Source organism: Hypanus sabinus, chromosome 20 (genome assembly GCF_030144855.1).
Source record: "Hypanus sabinus isolate sHypSab1 chromosome 20, sHypSab1.hap1, whole genome shotgun sequence".
NCBI lineage: Eukaryota > Metazoa > Chordata > Chondrichthyes > Myliobatiformes > Dasyatidae > Hypanus > Hypanus sabinus.
This window is the reverse complement of record NC_082725.1, coordinates 21,459,972-21,477,952: the sequence shown is the minus strand read 5'-3', so window position 1 is coordinate 21,477,952 and position 17,981 is coordinate 21,459,972. Positions and strand designations below refer to the sequence as shown.

Below are 17,981 nucleotides of genomic sequence, written 5' to 3'. Positions count from 1 at the left end.
AAGAGGCCAAATTAATTCATATGAAAGTGTCGAATGAACGGTCCCCACTTTACATAACTATTGGAAGGACATATTTGCTACCATTTCCTCAATTTGGAATATTGATTTGTAACCTCATTTTATTACTGCAATTTTTGGTATACCAAATGAGGATGGTAGTCGACTTTCCCCTTCAATTAGACGAATGATCGCCTTTGTAACATTAATGGCCAGAAGGTCTATATTACAAAAATGGAAAGAAGTAAACCCTCCTACCACATTTCTGTGGTTTTCTCTAACTATCTCTTGTCTGAGTTTAGAAAAAATTAGAAGTACTATTTTCGATTCATCAATTAAATTTGAAGAAACTTGGGGACTTCAATAGTCAGGAAAATAATTTATTAAATATGAATGCAGTTGTAACAGAGCCCTAGTTCTTTAAAAAAAAATATCCATAACATCAAGAGCTAGAGTAATAGAGCAATACCAAACAAATTAAGACCCTTTGGCCCAACCAATCTGCTGCTGACCACAGTGCCCCCCCAACTAATCCCAATTGCCTTTGCTCAGCCAATATCCCTCTTAAGCCTGCTCCTCAATATACGTTTCCAAGTGTTGCTTAAATGATATTATTGTATCTGCCTCAGCCACTTTGACTGGCAGCTTCCATATGAAGTTGTCCCTCAGGTTGTTTTTACAGTACTGTGCAAAATTCTTGGGCAACCTGGCTATATACAGTGTCTTGAAAAATTATTCAGGCCCCAACCCTTTTTTCACATAAATGAGCATTACAACCAGGTATTTGTGATCAATTTAACTGATAAATTTTACTTGTGAATCACATGCTTCCCCCCCCCCCACAGTAGACCCCAAAAATAGGGAAAACTGTAAAACATGAAAAACTAATAATTCAAAAACTGATATGTCACCAGCTCAAAAGTTTTCATTCTCCTTTGCTCAGTACTCAATTGAACCGCTTCTCCCAGCTATTTCAGCCAGTAGTCTTTTAGGATAAATCTCATATAACATCTCTGGCAAGATCTCAAGATTTGCTCATTCCAATTTGCAAGATTACTCAACCTGCACTAAATTAGCTGGCAGCAACAGTTGATAGCAATCTTCAGGTCTTGCCAGAGATGTTCAATCAGGTTATGATTAGGACTTTGGGCCACTCAAGGACATCAATTTTCTTTATTTGAAGCCACTCCATAGTCGTTCTGGCAGTGTGCTTTGGGTTGTTTTCCTGAAAGATGAACTTTATCGCCAGCTTAATGGCAGAGGCAAGCAGGTTTTTATCCAGGATCTCTCAATATTTAGCAGTATTCATCTTCCTATCAATCCTGACCAGATTTCTAGTCCCTACTGCTGAAAAGCACCTCTGTAGCATGATGCTACCTCCACTATATTCTACAGTATGGATTGTGTTACCTAGCCTATGCACAGTATTAGATTTACACCACACGGATTGCTTAGTGTTGAGGTCAAAAATTCCACTTCATTCTCATCCAACCACAAGACCTTACACATTTTACAGTATTTTCTAAGTCAAGCTTTACAAAGTCTTTAAGGGCAAGGATTTTTTTTAGTGGTACTTGTGGCATAAATTTAATACTGCACATCAACCAGGAAACACCATCCCTACTGTAAAGTATGGTGGAGGTAGTATCATTCTGTGGGGTTGCTTTTCGGCAGCAGAGACTGGAAATCTGGTCAAGGCCGATAGGAAGATGAATGTTGCTAAATACAGAGAGATCCTGGATAAAAACCTGCTAGCTTCTGCCAGAAAGCTTAAAGTGGGGAGGAAGTTTGTCTTTAAGCAAGACGACCCAAAGGACACTACCAGAGCAAAGAGGGAGTAGGTTTGATTGAAGAAAATTGATGTACTTGAGTGGCCCAGTCAGAGTCCTGACCTTAACCCAATCGAACATCTCTGGCAAGACCTAAAGACTGCTGTCCACCGCCACTCCCCAACTAACCTGGCACAACTTGAGCAATTTTACAAGTAGAAATAGGCAAATCTTGCAAAGCTAATAGAGACTTATCCAAAAAGACTGCTGGCTGTAATAGCTGCAAGATGTGGTTCAACTAAGTGCTGAGCAAAGGGAGATGAATATTTTTGATCTGTTGAGATTTCAGTTTTTGAATTTTTAATGCTTTACAATGTTCCCTGTATTTTGGGGTCTACTATGGGGGGGAGAAAAAGCATATGATTCACAAATAAAAATTCCTGAGTTAAATTGATCAAAATCCCTGGCTATAATACTCATTCATGTGAATAAAAGTCTAGGGGCTGAATATTTTTTAAGACACTGTATATGTGCCCAAAACTTTTGTACAGTACTGTAAATTTTCCTTTCTCACCCCATATTATACCCAGTGGTTTTGGACTCCCCTGCGGTAAAGATTGTTACCATCCACCGTATCTCTGCTCCTCATAACTTTCAACGTGTCCATAAGATCATTGGTGGGTTGGGGTTAGGAACACATTCACAGTGCTCTGTAAAGTACAGGAGGATTTGAATTTTTCTTTGATTTGAAAGATGATAAGAGTGAAGCTCTGATAAGCCTGCACACTTAGGACTTCAATGATGCCAGCCTGACAGACTTCCCCATCTATTGGATGTTATTTCTATTAATACACCTGCACTCTTTCAATTGACTATTTTTCAAAAAGGTATTACTCAGAAGTATTTTCTCTATTCATGTAGCTATGTTGTTTACCACCAGATGGCACCAGTACTAATGGTTTTGGCCAAGTTTTGCACTCTTCCACCACAAAATCCAAGTGGTAGAAAATAAATGGGAGCAATTTCTCCTTTTTAAAAAATTTATACCTCTAAAACATTGACCATCAACTGTAGAAGAAAAAAAAACATTTTCATGGAGAATGTGTAAAACTTACACTGAAAGTGTCAAGACTGAACTGGGATCACCAGAGGCAGTAACTCTACTAGGGTGCAGTTGTACCACCCTGAATTGCAGTAAATCTGTGCAACCTGGCTTAACCTTGTCAACTATTCACAGAGCCACAAAATCAATCTCAGGATACCCAGAATTTAAATAAGTAACTTTCATTTGTTTAGATTGGGAGCTGATTAGATCATTAGTTTGTCTTGAATGGTAAATAAAATAATGAAATCCTAAATATAATAAAACACGTACTTGGCTAAGCCTAATAAAGCTTCATACAAAATCCCTGTCCACTGTTCTACCATTGAACAGTTTTTTTGCACGGTATCAGCTCTACCAGTATTTATTTTCCAGCTTCATCTGGAAATCTGGTGATTTGGAATAATTAGCTTGGAAGAAGAGGTAGGACTGGGGATCAGGAGTGAAAAGCATTAGATAATATGGAATTTTAAAACCTAATTTTGTGTGTGAAAAGGAAGGCTAAGGGGTGTGTGGGGATCGGGTGAGGTGATGATGTTTATCCAACTAAATTACTGAGTAAAAGGGATTTTGTCCTGCCAAGAATAAAAAAAGACTAATAAGCTGAACAGATGGTCAAAAGGTGATCCAGGATGAGATTTGTTAATGTATTTGTAATAACTGGTTGATTAGTGAGGCTGTTTATTCTTCCTGTTGAAAAGAACCAGGCTTTATAATTCCTATCACTGACTTAAATGGAGCTTATTTGGGCTGATTATGTTATTGAGCTGCAGGCAATATTGTAATTGTTCCTGCATTATTGCCTGGGTAATTGAGGTTTATAACTTGAGCATCAAAACATGGTCAGTATCGGTAAACTGGAAGTCAGTTCTATTTTCTGTTAAAGTCAATGTTCTGCACCACACATCTTCTGTTCAAAGTGGAAAAATGTGGATTACTTCAAGTATCTGGGCAATATCTTCTCCAGTGATGGTTCCCTGTATAAAATTTGAAGTTCTAAAACTAATCAGACTCTTGGCTGAATTCAGACACAGAAATCCTCACCCTCACCTGTGTCTACACCAAGCTGAAAATCTGCAGTGCCAAGCCTTAATTTTTTTTTATATATAGGTGTGAAGCAAATTCTTTCTATATAGAAGGCCAGCCAAGCACTAGGCAGTTTGCTGAGCAAGACAGAGACACTTCTGCTGAGGTCCTTCAACATACAAAGTGTTTTGAGGGAATGTTGCTTAAAATGATTTGCGTGCACTTGACTGGTCTACGGCTCCCAAACAGGTCTTGCATGGGCCAGAAAAGAGAATAGTTGTTTCTCTTGCACTAATTATTTTTCGTAGCTTGTAGTAATTTTTATGTCTTGCACTGCACTGCTGTAGAACAACAACAAATATTAAGATGTGTATTCTGATTTAAAAGACTACATGTAAAATAATAATTGTGGACCAATATCACTCTTTAAAATATTACTCAAGTGACTTGATTTTAGATTTGCACATCTTATGAAGATGCTGTATAATTTTCTGGAGAGAAATTGATAATATTTGCTTCTGGGCCAGACACCCAAATTATCAAACCTGCAAAGACAGTCAAATTCAAATTTTCATAGTATAGCCAGCTTTGTGCATTTATAAATTCAATGCATATCCAAATGTAAGATTTACAACATTTGCTCCTTATGAAGCAGTACAGTACCAAGATCAAGAAGAACTTTGATCCTTGGCTATGAAAAGTCTCAGGATAAATTTATTGCCTTTTAATTAGATTGCAATTTACAGAGCTGCGTTTAAGAATTTTTTCAAATTTTAAGTGAGTAGCAGATTGCTACTAGGTTATACACAATATTTTTATCTTGCAATAGAAATTAGTCAAATCATTTTGTGGGTCAAGTTGTTGATTCAGATATAAAGAATAAGCATAATTTGTTTACATGCTATCAAATTTGTAATTGGTGGTACCTATATAAAACAAAAGTATGCCAGTTCTTGTTGCCTCCCAAAACAAAAAATAAGCCTCTTCCTTTTAGTGTCATTTTCAAGGACAGAACTATCAATTTAAAAATCTTGTTTCAAGTGTCTTTTGGGAAATGGTGAGAGAACATCTTGGAAGAGTGACTGTTGGCTATCCATTGATTTCAACGGTAATGATTGGGTTTATGCAGCTCATCTGATATGTGTTTGGAGGTGACTGTAGAGGCTAATTCTTGAACAGCATCGACATTCACTGTGGGCACAAGGGAGATGTCCTGATTATGTAGGCACAGCTTTTGCTTCTGCTTTCCTTTCCTGTCGGGCAGTCTCCAGCTCTGTGTGGCACCTATCTTCTAAGTTGTTGTGAGCAAGTTTAATAAAGGTACACCAACCAGTTCTGTCTCGTACTCCATGTTCCAGATATCAGGGAACAAGCCCACTAAAAGCAGTGCGAGCTTTCACAATCCTTTCTCTTACGAGGTCTACCACAGTTTCTGATTCTCCGTGATAATTGACCATACAGCAGCTGCTGAGTGTCTGGTGTCCTCCATATGTATAACTTGTCCAGTTCAAAGAAGTTGTACTTTCAGGATCATGACTTCAATACTAGTCTTTGCCCTGTTGAGGGGTTCCAGGTTTGTGATACAGTCATGCCAGTAAATGTACATGTGGAAGCACTCCAGTTTGAATTGCCTTTTGCATGTGGTTCACATTTCATGACCATTCTGTAAGCTAGTGGCAACATTCCTGTACAATTTGTTCTCAGTGGACATCTGGATGTTGTGCTGGCTTAGTGCACGTAATCACAGGCGGCCTAGGCTCTGACTAGCCTTGCAGGTCACGATGTTGATTTCTTTATCCAAGGAATATGGTGATAAGGCAGGTGTATGGGGTTGAGTGGGATCTGGGATCAGCCATGATGGAATGTTGGAGCCGACTCGATGGGCTGAATGGCCTAATTCTGCTCTTATGTGTTATGATCTTATGGAGCCATCATAGGAGATGACACTGCTGGGGTACTTAAATTCCTTTCCTACCCTCAGTGTTTTGCCTTTGATGGTGATGAAAGCTGGCACAGCGGATGCAGGAGCAGGCTGAAATAAGGCCTCTGTTTTTGCCCAGACTGATAATGAAGCCAAGGCTTCTGCAAACCTGGAAGACTATTAGAATTGTTAAGTACATAGTTTGTATGAAAAGTGCTCTCTAAATGAGTTACTATTATTAAATGTTTGAAGCAGCAGCTATGCCTAACGAACAGTGCCTTTGCAAGAAATCACCCATAGTTTTGTGACAAGTTGATGTATTAGGGTTATCAAATTTGACAACTGGTTGAGTAACTGCCAAGTCATTTTATTGTGCTGACTTAGCAGCACACTTCAGAAGCAGTTGAATTAAAAGGTCAATAGAAGTATATTTTATACAAATTAGTTTTGCATCTGTTAAATGTGGTCATAATACGCAGTCCTCAATCATTCCTATATTTTTTGGAAGTAAGATGAGTGAGCTGATTGTATTGATCTTAATAGTGGCCATTAGTTAAAACTTTGAAGACTCATATAAAGTTCTTTTTTCCTCAAGATCTAAACACTAAAGGGTTACTTATTGAAATCCATGATTACAAAAACAAATTTGCTTTTGGCCTCTACACCATAGAAGGAGGGAGAAGAGGAGGAAGTAGGGAATATTGTGTTATTTAGGCAAGTATAATGCAGTGCCACTACAATAGCACCAAAACTAAAAGCATTGAGAGCACCTTGTATTAACAAAGCATATGTTAAATTGAATAGAAAATTAAGCTTTTAAGATTTCAATGGTTTGAGAACCGAACCTGGCTAGGGTAAGTGGGAATTAGAGTTTGGCAGGTAAATCTGCATTTGAACAATGGGAAATATTTATGATGGAGATGTTTTTTTAGTTACAGTCAACATACATTCCCATGTAGGAGAAAGGTAGGGAAATTCTAATGATAGATGTACAGTTCAGCTACTTAATACAGACTGAGATAGAAAACTGAATTAATTTGCCATGATATTTATAGCCTTGATCATGCTCACATGCTGTGAAATATGCGATTTGAGCTGTGGCAACTAAAGCCATAGGTTTAAGCCTACGTTATTCATAAAGTCTACAATAAACATTCAGTTCCAAACTTAATCTAAATGCACTTTTATTATTGGACAGTGTGTGGTTCGCAAATTTTGGAAGCTGTTTTGCTTCTAGAAATAAGTGTTGATGCTCTCTATTGCTTAGCATGTGAGATTCAAACTGCTCTCAGATGTTCTTCAGTTTCCAATGTGTCCTTTTTTGCATATTTCTTTTAAGATGTCTGCCTAAAACTCTAGAACTGCTCACTACTTTCAAAGAGAAGCAAGGCATATATGGTGATCTTTGGAGATTGGAAGGAACTCTAGAGTAAAGAAACAAAAGCTGGTAGTTATGTCTGGGGCCAGGCAACCTGTGAAAATATTATTATTGCAGCCTGCCTTGGAATGGAATAGTGCTGGGAAAAGCTTCCCATGGTGAAACACTGCTCCAGTAGCAAAGCATGTAGCTTCTATTTGCTTAGTATAATCCCCACAAACCACTGAGAAGTAGATGAATTGTAAATCTGTTACGCTGATCTTGGTTGAGGAAAATGTCTTGTTGACCAGGAGAAATTTTACAGGTTATGGAGGAATGCTACAGTGGCATTCTTTGCACCTATCTGGACCTGATGAATTTTTAAATCTTGTTCAAGAGTCAAAGCAGCAGTCTCTCATTACTGCAGCAAAGTGGCCCTGGAGCCCATTAAATCTGATGAAAGTAATACATTTCAAAAAAGGCTGATGGAGACAAAAGCCTTAATTGTATGGATAATCTGTTCATATACATGACCTCAGATAAACCATAAGACAGAGGAGCAGAATAAGGCCTTATGACACATCAAGTCTTCTCCGTCATTTCACCATGGTTGATTCCTCTCTAACCTTTGACGCCCTTGCTAATCAAGAACCTATCAACTTCCTCTTTAAATATGCCTAGTGTCTTAGCCTCCGCAGTCGTCTGTGGCAATTTTACTGATTCACCATTCTCTGGCTAAAAAAATTCCTCCTTATTTCTGTTCTAAGGGAATTGTTATGGCTAAAATTATGAGTTGTAACTTTTTTAGAACTCCAGTTTGGAGTTGGGATCAGTGAATAGATTGAATAAGATGAGGAAATGTCAGAAGTGCACCTTTTGTGGACTATGGGCTGCCATTGCAGTGTTACTGGAATTCAGGCAGAGAAATAAGTGGATGCTGAAGGGATTTAATAGGGTACAATAGTAATGCTTAAGCAAACTCAATTGAAAGGGTAAGTGAATAAAAAAGCAACTAATAATATGCCAGCCAGTGGTGCAGTGGTTAAAAAAACAAACAAAAATGCTAAAGAAATGGCAAGATTGCCACTCGATGCACCACACATTGTGGAAAAGAACAACAATAATTATTATGAACAGTTGTGCATGTAGAAAGATCAGTCACTCCTATGCATAGACACCTCATTGTTGCAACTGATAATGTTCAGAATAATTTTAATTAAACAAGGGAAAGGAAGCAAAGAGGTACTTGAAAGCCTAAGAGTTGCAAGAACTCTGTAGATGGTAACAATCCAAACACTGTACAGAGAGAACCTGCAGACTGAACTAATGGCAATATTTCTGTAAAGTTTTTAACCAATAATACATATGCTATATCGCCCACTATTTATCATTTCTTTGTATTCCCCCCCAATTTAGGAGTTAATTCCCTTAATCTTGTGTACTGCTTGCCTCCATCCGGAACCCAAAGAAAGAGACCAGCTTCTGCACATTCTTTTCAACTTGATTAAACGTCCAGATGATGAACAAAGGTACAAACTATTGCCATATATTTCAAGAACGTACTCTTTACCTTTAAGCAAACGTGTCTTTAACTCACTTATACTCCTAACCCTAATTAAGTGGCAACTATTGGAAGAGCAATCCAGACAAAATCCTGGCACTCCATTGATAGAATTTTCCTGCTGTCGTCTTTGTCATTATGTGCTGTGTCATATTACATGGGCAGTCATGGTTTTTCCATGACCATGAATGTTCTTGGCAAATTCCTCTTCAGAAGTGGTTTACCATTGCCACCTTCTGGGTAGAGTCTTTACAAGACAGGTAACCCCAGCCATTAGCAGTGCTCCTCCGAGATGGTTTGTTGTCAGTAGTGGCATCACCAGGACTTGTGATATGACCATCCACCATCTGCTGCTGTGGCTTCATGGGATCCTGATCGTGGGTAGAGGGGTGGGGAGCTACATAGGTGCTATTCCTGCCCAAGGGTGACCAGCAGGCTAGCAGGAGGAAGGAGGGCTATACACCTCTTTGATAGCGACTTTTCTCCACCCCACAACTCTTGTTGTGTTTGTTGAAAAATAGAAGACTACATTATGTTATGATTTGTCAAAAACAGAGTTACTGCTGACCATAGGTGCCCTACTTAATTCTTTGTTCAAAGTATATGTATTTTGATAATAAATGTAACCATGTACAACCCTGAGATTTGTTTTCTTGTGGGCATACACAGTAAGTCCATGAAACACAATAGAATCAATGAAAGACTGCACTCAACAAAGACGAACCAAATGCTATTGTGCAAAAGATAAGCTGTGCAAATACAAAAGAGAAAAACAAAATAATAATAATAAATAAATATGCAATAGATATTGAGAACATAAGATAAAGTGTCCTTGAAAATGAGTCCATCTGTTGTGGGTTGAGTTCAGTAATGTGGCGAGTGAAATTGAGTGAAGTTATCCCCTCTGTGCCACCTTCCTAATGGCAGCAGTGCGAAGAGAGTATGGCCTGGATGGTGGGGTCCTTGCTGATGGATTTTGCTGTCCTCTGACAACACAATGTGTAGATCTGCTCAATGCTGGGAAGGGCTTTACCCATGACGGACTTTGCTGTATCCACTTTTTTTTTGTCAGATTTTCCATTCAAGTGCCTTGGTGTTTCCATACCAGGCCATGATGTAACCAGATAATGTACTCTCCACCACGCATGTACAGAAATTTGTCAAAGTTTTAGATGAGATGCCAAATCTTCATGAATTTCTAAGGAAGTAGGAACTACCATACTTTCTTTGTAATGACACTTAAACATGCAGGGCCTAGGACAGATCCTCTGAAATGATAACACAGAGGAGTAACATTTCTGATCTCCGGAAGAGGACTGGCTCATGGGCCTCCAGTTTCCTCCTCCTGAAGTTCCTTGGTTTTGCTGACATTGAGTAAGAAATTGTTATTGTGGCACCACTCAGCCAGATTGAGGAAGATTACCACATTCTTTTTAAGCATCAGTAGAATTGAAGCCTGCTTGAAATGGGGGGGGGGGGGGGGGTCCTCATACTGTGGAAATGTGAGGTTAAAGATATCATTGAACACTCTAGACAGTTAATCAGTGCAAGTTTTTAGTACTTGGCCAGGTACCCCATCTGGGCTGAATGCTTTCTATGGGTTCACACGCCTAAAGAATACTCTCATGTCGGCTCAGTGACTGAAATCGTAGACTCATTGGAGTTTGAGGATTTGTGAAGGTTCCTCCATGTTTTGACTGTCAACACGAGCATTGATGGCATTGAGCCTATCTGCCAGTGAAGCCTTGTTGCCATCTATCTTGTTTGCTTTCACTTTGTAAGTGGTAATAGCATCTTTTTGTCTTTCCTTTATTAACTAAAATAATGGGGCCTTTAATAATTGAATAGAAAATAATGACACCACCACTCTTTACTGCCCCATTGTCCATTCTTGATCACACAATTCACAAAGAGAAGTTATTAATCACAATAATTCAACTTTATGCTCAAAATAAGAAAAAAATAGCTTATGGATGATATGTGGTCAAGAAATTGATCGAAAAAAGTAATATTGTTTACATGTTTGCATGCAAGTACTGAACACTAAGATTTAAGATGAACATAGTTTTGGACTGTTTAATTGTTTTTAATGTCTTGAATTCATTGACAGTCTGAGATTAGTTTGTGGTATTTCTTTAAGCCGTTCATTGTGTTGCACCTGGTTCTGTTGAAAACTTGACTAAAAAGGAATGTATGTGTTTTGAAATGAAATGGTCGTGTCAATCACCATTCACCATGAAATGGTCATGTCAATAAAATGGGAAACATTCAAAAGTCACTTGGTCAAATGGAAAGAAAATTTGATGGGATGTAATGTCGGAAAATTCTCCTAAGTGATTAGGTTCAGTATTAATTTACCTTCCTTTTTCTGGTTTTAGACAGATGATTCTAACTGGCTGTGTTGCATTTGCTCGGCATGTTGGTCCAACTCGTGTTGAGGCTGAACTACTACCACAGTGCTGGGAGCAGGTAAAGCAGTATTTTAATCAAGCAGCTTAACTTCGGAATTAGTTATCAGGTATAATAATATTGTTTTGATTTTCTAAGTAAAACTTAATGCATACAAGTTTTACTTAAAAATCTATTAACATTTAGCAACTAATCCATGTCAAATACTTGATAAAACACCACATCACATCAAACACCACATAAAATATATTTTGTGAATGTTGCAGATTGCAACCGAATAAATTTGATACATGCTTGAGATCAGTTTTAAAACTATTCGGAGCCATAGATAATTACTGCAAAACTATCTTGTTGATTGTCACAACTTTATTACATTCAAATTAAAAAGTTTACTTAACCAATTAAACTTGACTTAAACTGTTCACAGCTGGGTGTTGTAATTATATTAGACAAATGTCTGCAAGGAAAGAAAAGGATAAGATTGTTTATTTGTGCATACTGCTGTAAACAGACAAGTAGAATTTTCATTGTCACTTGCGTCTGTTATTTGAAAGGGTTAAAATTTTCTGAAACCAAAGTGTCATCCAGCATCCTTCAAGGTCACCCATGATTCTTGTATAACTGAGGATACAACTGTTCTTTAGAACTATGAGGAGAAAGGCCCATCTTCAATTCTCCCTTGAAAGGTTATTCGACAAGCTGCCTGATGTGTTCCGTGCTGATACCTGAAAGAGCGCACATACACCTTGAAACACAAATGATCCCTGTCAAGCCATAGTCACAAAAGCAGGCTAAATGCTTTTATTTGGACTCTGCCTGACTCAATTTGGTTAAAGTTTTAAGAGCAACATAATAAACATATAGCAATTTTAAGTCTGTCTTTCCATGAGGACTTAAGAGCCAAATTCCTTAAAAGACATTTTTTTATTCACTGCATCGAATCAGATTCTGCTTTCAGTGGAAATCAACTGAAAGCAGAACCTGACAGTGTAGGCTTACACTACTGATTGCATAGTTCCTCCTGACTAAGCATGGCCTACTTCCATTAAGGTCCCATCAGTCACCTTAGAAACCCCCCCAAAAACAGTACTGTAGAAACTGCACACTGTTTCACAGATGGGGCAGGAGGTGCTTGCAAAGGGAAAGCCAGAGGCAGATGGCTAGATTGTGTGTTGGTATATTTCTTCTGCCATTCAAACATGGCTCCATTGATTAGCTTCTCAATACCATCCTTCACACTTCTTCTCCACTTGCATGTTTACAGGCTAGGGACTTAAGAGTTGGTGAGAATGTTGTACTGTTTCCTGGAGTCTTTGAACACAATAATGATGTCAATGTTTATATATAATCTTATGGAATGACAGAACAGACTGTATGTCCATAAAACGAACGACTATTTCTTTGGTTCAGAACAATCGCATTGAGACCCATGCGGCCAAAGTTGTTGGCATCCTTTAGCTTGTGAACTGTTTTTGTCTAACTGTAGCATCCAGAGTTATACTATTTCTAAGTATGGAAGCCATTAAAGTACCATTTTGAATAACCGTATAATATTTTGGCAAAATACATAAAAATTTTGGAGGAACTCAGCAGGCCAGGCAGCTTCTATGGAAAAGAGTGTAGTCAACATTTTTGACTGACTTCCTTCGACAGGACCCAAGCAACACATACAAAATGCTGGAGGAACTCAGCAGGCCAGGCAGCATCTATGAAAAAGAGTATAGTCAACATTTTTGACCGAATTCCTTTGGCAGGACCCAAGCAAAACACACAAAATGCTGGAGGAACTCAGATTTCCAGCATCTGCAGATATTCTCTTGTCTGTAACACTTTAGATCAAGACAATACCTCACAGCAAGTAAAGTGAAAATTATAGTATTTTTTTCTTTTGAGTTGACTATATTTCCAACAACCATCTTGTTGGAGGGCAGGGAAGAACAGGGCAAATAAGTGCAAAAGATGTCTTGGTATGCAAATCTGCCTAGTTTGCATGTGTTGAAAGACAGCTAGCATTGATCAAATTTGTGCTGTTGTTGAAAGGATTCCCATTGCACATACAGAGCTCCTTTGTGGCCTCCTTTGTTTAATTTATAAACCCTTCCCCAACATCCTCCACCAGCTTCACCCTTTATTTCTTTCTCTCCTGTTACGAACCCCGTAACTGGGTTACTTACCAGCAAAGATAGAGGTATCCGTTGGAGTCTGATGATACTATTTTTAACAGTATTTATTAGTAAAAATACACAAAAATAATATCAATGCAAATATACAGATAATATACATCATCAATACTAAACCTAAAAATGTGGGTATAATTATAATCAATAAGAAATAAGCTCTATCGTTGTCTAGGGGATAATGAATTGTCCGATGGAAATATAAAGTCCAGTTCAGTTCATACAGGCTGCAGTAGTTGTTGTTCACTGTGTTGCAATTGGAGAGAGAGAGAGAGTAACTTGCCAACTTTCCTTTTACGATCTTGATCCGTCTCCATCCTTTAGCTAGACCATTCCGTGGAGGACTCGTCACCCAGGCAAGGGTGGACGCACACACAAGCCCCCACTGGTCTCGTAGCGTCTCTCCTGGTGCGTCTGAGGGGTGTTCCCCAGACCCTACTTTTATCCCTACTCACAGGGTCTCAGGTTGGGATGATGCAATCCCTCAACCAGACCACTCTGGTTGCCCCCTGAGGGGTTTCAATGAATAGAACAGTACTCAATGTACGATTCCTTCTCCAAGAGACAATAGCAGTAATCTCTCTCTTTGTCGATAGGAGACATTCCAACCTGTGCTGTGCCCCTCTCTCATAAATTTGTATGAGCTGTTTATCTCTCTCATTTCCTTTGATAACAGCATTGGAATAGTAGCAATTTGCGATTCTCCAAAAAAGGGGGGGGTGGGGCTATGCACCCTTCTGCCCATCAGAGTTGCTCCTCATTCGTAACATTCCCTTGCCCATTATATTAGTTCCCCCATTTTCTGCACGTGTCTGTTATATGTATTAATCTTCAGTTCCAATGTCATATTATTTCTTTCTAAGCTTGAATAATAAGCAGCTAGGATAATTAACTTAGCAATTTTTTTTGTGGACTATTTCAAATGAAATGAACATGATTATCCCCAGTCTTCTGGTCACGTTCTACTAGAGCACCTTCGGGTAGCAGGTACCACAATATAAGAATAAGGGCTGTTAGGATGGATAAATAGCTTCTTCCCCCAGGCTATGAGACTTCGGAACACCCTGCTACCACCTAGTACACATTATTTATGACAGTGCCAGTGGCATTATACTGCTGTATATTTAACTATTTGTTCTGTATGCACTCTGTCAACTTGTACATCTACAAAATACTTGTCTGTTAATATTGTGTTACTTTTATTTTATGTGATGTATATGATGTGTGGTGTTTTGCCCCTTGGTCCCTAAGGAACGTTGTTTCATTTAGCTGTGTACATTTGTAAGGTTGAATGACGATGAACTTGAACTTGGTCATTCTCTGTGATATTGCCCCAGTCTCTTGTTTGCTTTGTAAAACTGTCCCTCTCCCACCCCAAGCCTCTGCCACTGTGAAAGACCATCACTAATGTATTCACAGTACAATTTTCAGTCAGTTTCCTAATGACATACTCCTAAACAGATCGAACACAGAAGTTAAATTTTTGGAATTTGGCTGTTGGCTATTGCTGCTACTTTGCAAAATGCACAAACCTTTAACTCTTTACTGGTTATCTGAAATATCCAGTGTTTCCATTAACACCCTTTTAATTCCTCTTTCTGGTTAACTAATGCTATGATCAATAGTAAAGATTGTCTGCATCTAATTTCTTATCATGAACATATTAAAAACCTCTTTCAAGTTCTTCCTGAACCAGCACTTAAAAAAAATTGTACTCCCAGTGTAGAAATTACCTATGATCAGCCAACTGCTTCCAATGGTCACACATGCTAAATCATGTGTAATAACTTTTGATATACCGATAGAGAGGTTGCCAAGAAAGAAGATAAGTGACCAAGGTTAAGTAGAAGAATCCAAACCCAATTTGTGCTGAAGAACACAATTTTTTGTTGTCTCATTAGTGGTCTTTTTAGCCCCTTTGTTACATTAACCCCATATTCCTTGATTCCCTTAAGCTGTTGATTTCTGACTTGAACGTGCTGAGCAACTGAGCTTGTATGCCTATCATAGGCACGTTAACAGCCTTCCAGATGAAGATGCTGCTACACAGCTCTGGCCAGTCCCTTATTTTATGAGTGACTCCTGGTTCTGGATGTGCTAGCCATTACATTGTAACCTATAAAACACATTAATTTTGTGAAGTTTAATGAGATCACCACTCATTTTCTGATCTCTTGACTATGACCTCAGTTTGCTTAATTTCTCCTTGTACAACACATTTGCAGTACAGAGAATCAATCACATTAACCACTGCTCCAAGTATCTCCTTCCTGGGGATGGAAGACCAGACCTCTGCATAACTTTCTAGATTTAGAATATTTTCTACTGGTCTGGGCTACCAACCCAAGGAGGATCAACTTATAAACACAAAAGATTGTGCAGATGCTGGAAATCCAGTATAACACACAAAATGCTGGAGGAACTCAGAACGTCAAGCAGCATTATAGAAAGGAATAAGAGTCAAAGTTTCAGGCCAGACCATTCATCAGGACTTCGATCATCAGCACATCAGAAGATCTAATTAATTACCTGCTAAACCATGTTCTGCTTTAAATATATTCCGTTATAATTCCCCATACAGTACCTTCGCAACATTGGCTCCTCGGGCAAGCACTTGCAATCACACTGGAGATGAGGAAATGCATTACGATTGTATTGAGGATGAGAAAATGGCAGAGGAAGTAATCATATTTTTGTGTCCCACCTTCCCAGAGGCACAGAAAACGTGGAAAATGGCAGAGAACTAAATGTTAAGTTAATGAACAAATCAGCAATTATTAGGAATTAATTTGAAGACAAATGAAACTTTGTCTGAAGAAGTTTCAAGAATTGTCCCTTTTAAGCAAATAGAATGCTGGCAGTTGTTTGTGCAGTTTTTTCAGTTTGGGACTTTGGAACAAGTCAGGTAAAAGGTTGTGATTTGTAACTGCTGTGCAACAGTCAGCAATACAGAGCAGGCTTGTACTTCATTTAGAACTTATGAGTTACTTAAAATAGGTTAGCACTAGTCAAAAAAACTAGAGGTGCTAGAACCTGAAAGAAGAACTAAATGCTGTAGTAACTCAGCATCTGTGGAAAGAAAACAGTTGGCATTTCAGGTGTAAGACCTTCATCAGAGCAGCCCCCGTCCTAAAACAAAAGGCCTTCAACAAGGTGTCGCAACTGAAGCTGCTTAACAAGATAAGAGCCTGTGATATTACAGGAAAGATGCTGGCTGGAGCATTGGCAGATTAGCAGGAGGCAAAGTGTGGGAATAAAGGGAGCCTTTTCTGATTTCCTACCAGTGACTAGTGGTGTTCAGTAGAGTTCGTTATGGGAACCACTTTTTTAATGTTGTATGTCAGTGATTTGGATGATGAAATTACTGGCTTTGTGGCCAAGGTTGCAGATGATATAAAGACAGTTGGGAGTGCAGATAGTATTGAGGAAGTGGGGAGGCTGCAAAAAGACTAGGAGAATGGGCAAGTGGAATACAGTGTCAGGAAGTGTATGGTCATGTACTATAGACTATTTTCTAAACAGGAAGAAAATTCAAAAACCCAAGGTGCAAAAGGACTTTGGAGTCCTCATTTGGACTCCCTAAAGTAAATTTGCCAGCCGAATGAATGGTGAAGGAGAAAAATGCAATGTGGGCATGCATTTCAAGAGTTTTAGAGTATAAAACTGTTGATGCTGTATAAAGACTGATGAAGCCTCACAGAGTACTGTGAGCCGTTTTGGGGCTCCATTTTTAAGAAGAGATGTGCTGACATTGGAGAGGGTTCAGAGGAGGTTCACAAAAATGATTCCAGAATTGAAAGCTTGTTAAATGAGGAGTGTTTGATAGATCTGGGCCTCTATTCGCTGGAATTCAGAAAAATGAGGTGTGACCTTGTTGAAACCTGTCAAATGTCAAAAGGCTGAGATAATGTGGATGTGTAGCGGATGTTTTGTATGTTCAGGAAGTATAGGACCAGAGGGCACAGCCTCAGAATAAAGGGATGTCCATTTAGAACAGAGAACAGGAGGAGTCTCTTTCGCCGGAGGATGGTGAATCTGATGAGGCCAGGTCATTGGATGTACTTAAGGCAGAGGTTGATAGGCTCTTGATTAGTCAGGGCATTAAAAGTTACAGGAGAATGCAGGTGAATGTCGTTGAGAGGGAAAGGGATCCACCATGATGAAATGGTGAAGCAGTCTCGATGGGCCAAATAGCCCAGTTCTGTTCCTGTCTTACTGTCTAATTCCTGTATCAGACAGTGATGTAGCTTGGTTAAATGTGTTGGGGGAGCCTCAATCTCAATCTCCTCCATGAAGTGGAGACACTCCTGTGTATTCATGACCAAAGAGGTGGCGTCAATGAGATGGTCCATTATGTTGTCACTTACCAGCAAAGATAGAGAGGTCCGTTGAAGTCTGATGGTACTATTTTTAAAAGTATTTATTGAAAAGGGGGCACAAAAGTAAGATTAATGCAAACATACAGATAATATATGTCGTCAATACTAAATCTAAAAGCGCGGGTATAATAATAATCAATAAGAAATAGCTCTATCGTTGTCTAGGGGATAATGTATTGTCCGGTGGAAATATAAAAGTCACTGTTAGTTCGTTCAAGCTGCTGCGTTTTGGGTTTAAGAGAGAGACTGTTTAAACTTGCCCAGGTCTTTTATGATGCCAATC

General features: G+C 38.8%; 1 protein-coding gene across 4 annotated transcripts in view; it reads left to right on the top strand.

Moving 5' to 3' along the window:
* relch (RAB11 binding and LisH domain, coiled-coil and HEAT repeat containing) overlaps window positions 1–17,981 on the top strand; it is a 114,802-nt gene that overhangs the window by 50,451 nt on the left and 46,370 nt on the right. For all 4 annotated transcript variants that reach the window (XR_009506996.1, XR_009506997.1, XM_059945226.1 and 1 more), the window contains exons 11-12: window positions 8,589–8,701; window positions 11,112–11,202. Coding sequence is in view for 2 of the 4 variants with exons in the window: in XM_059945226.1 (XP_059801209.1) it covers window positions 8,589–8,701; window positions 11,112–11,202 (204 nt within the window). In the remaining 2 variants the exon portion in view is untranslated. The remainder of the gene's footprint in view (window positions 1–8,588; window positions 8,702–11,111; window positions 11,203–17,981) is intronic.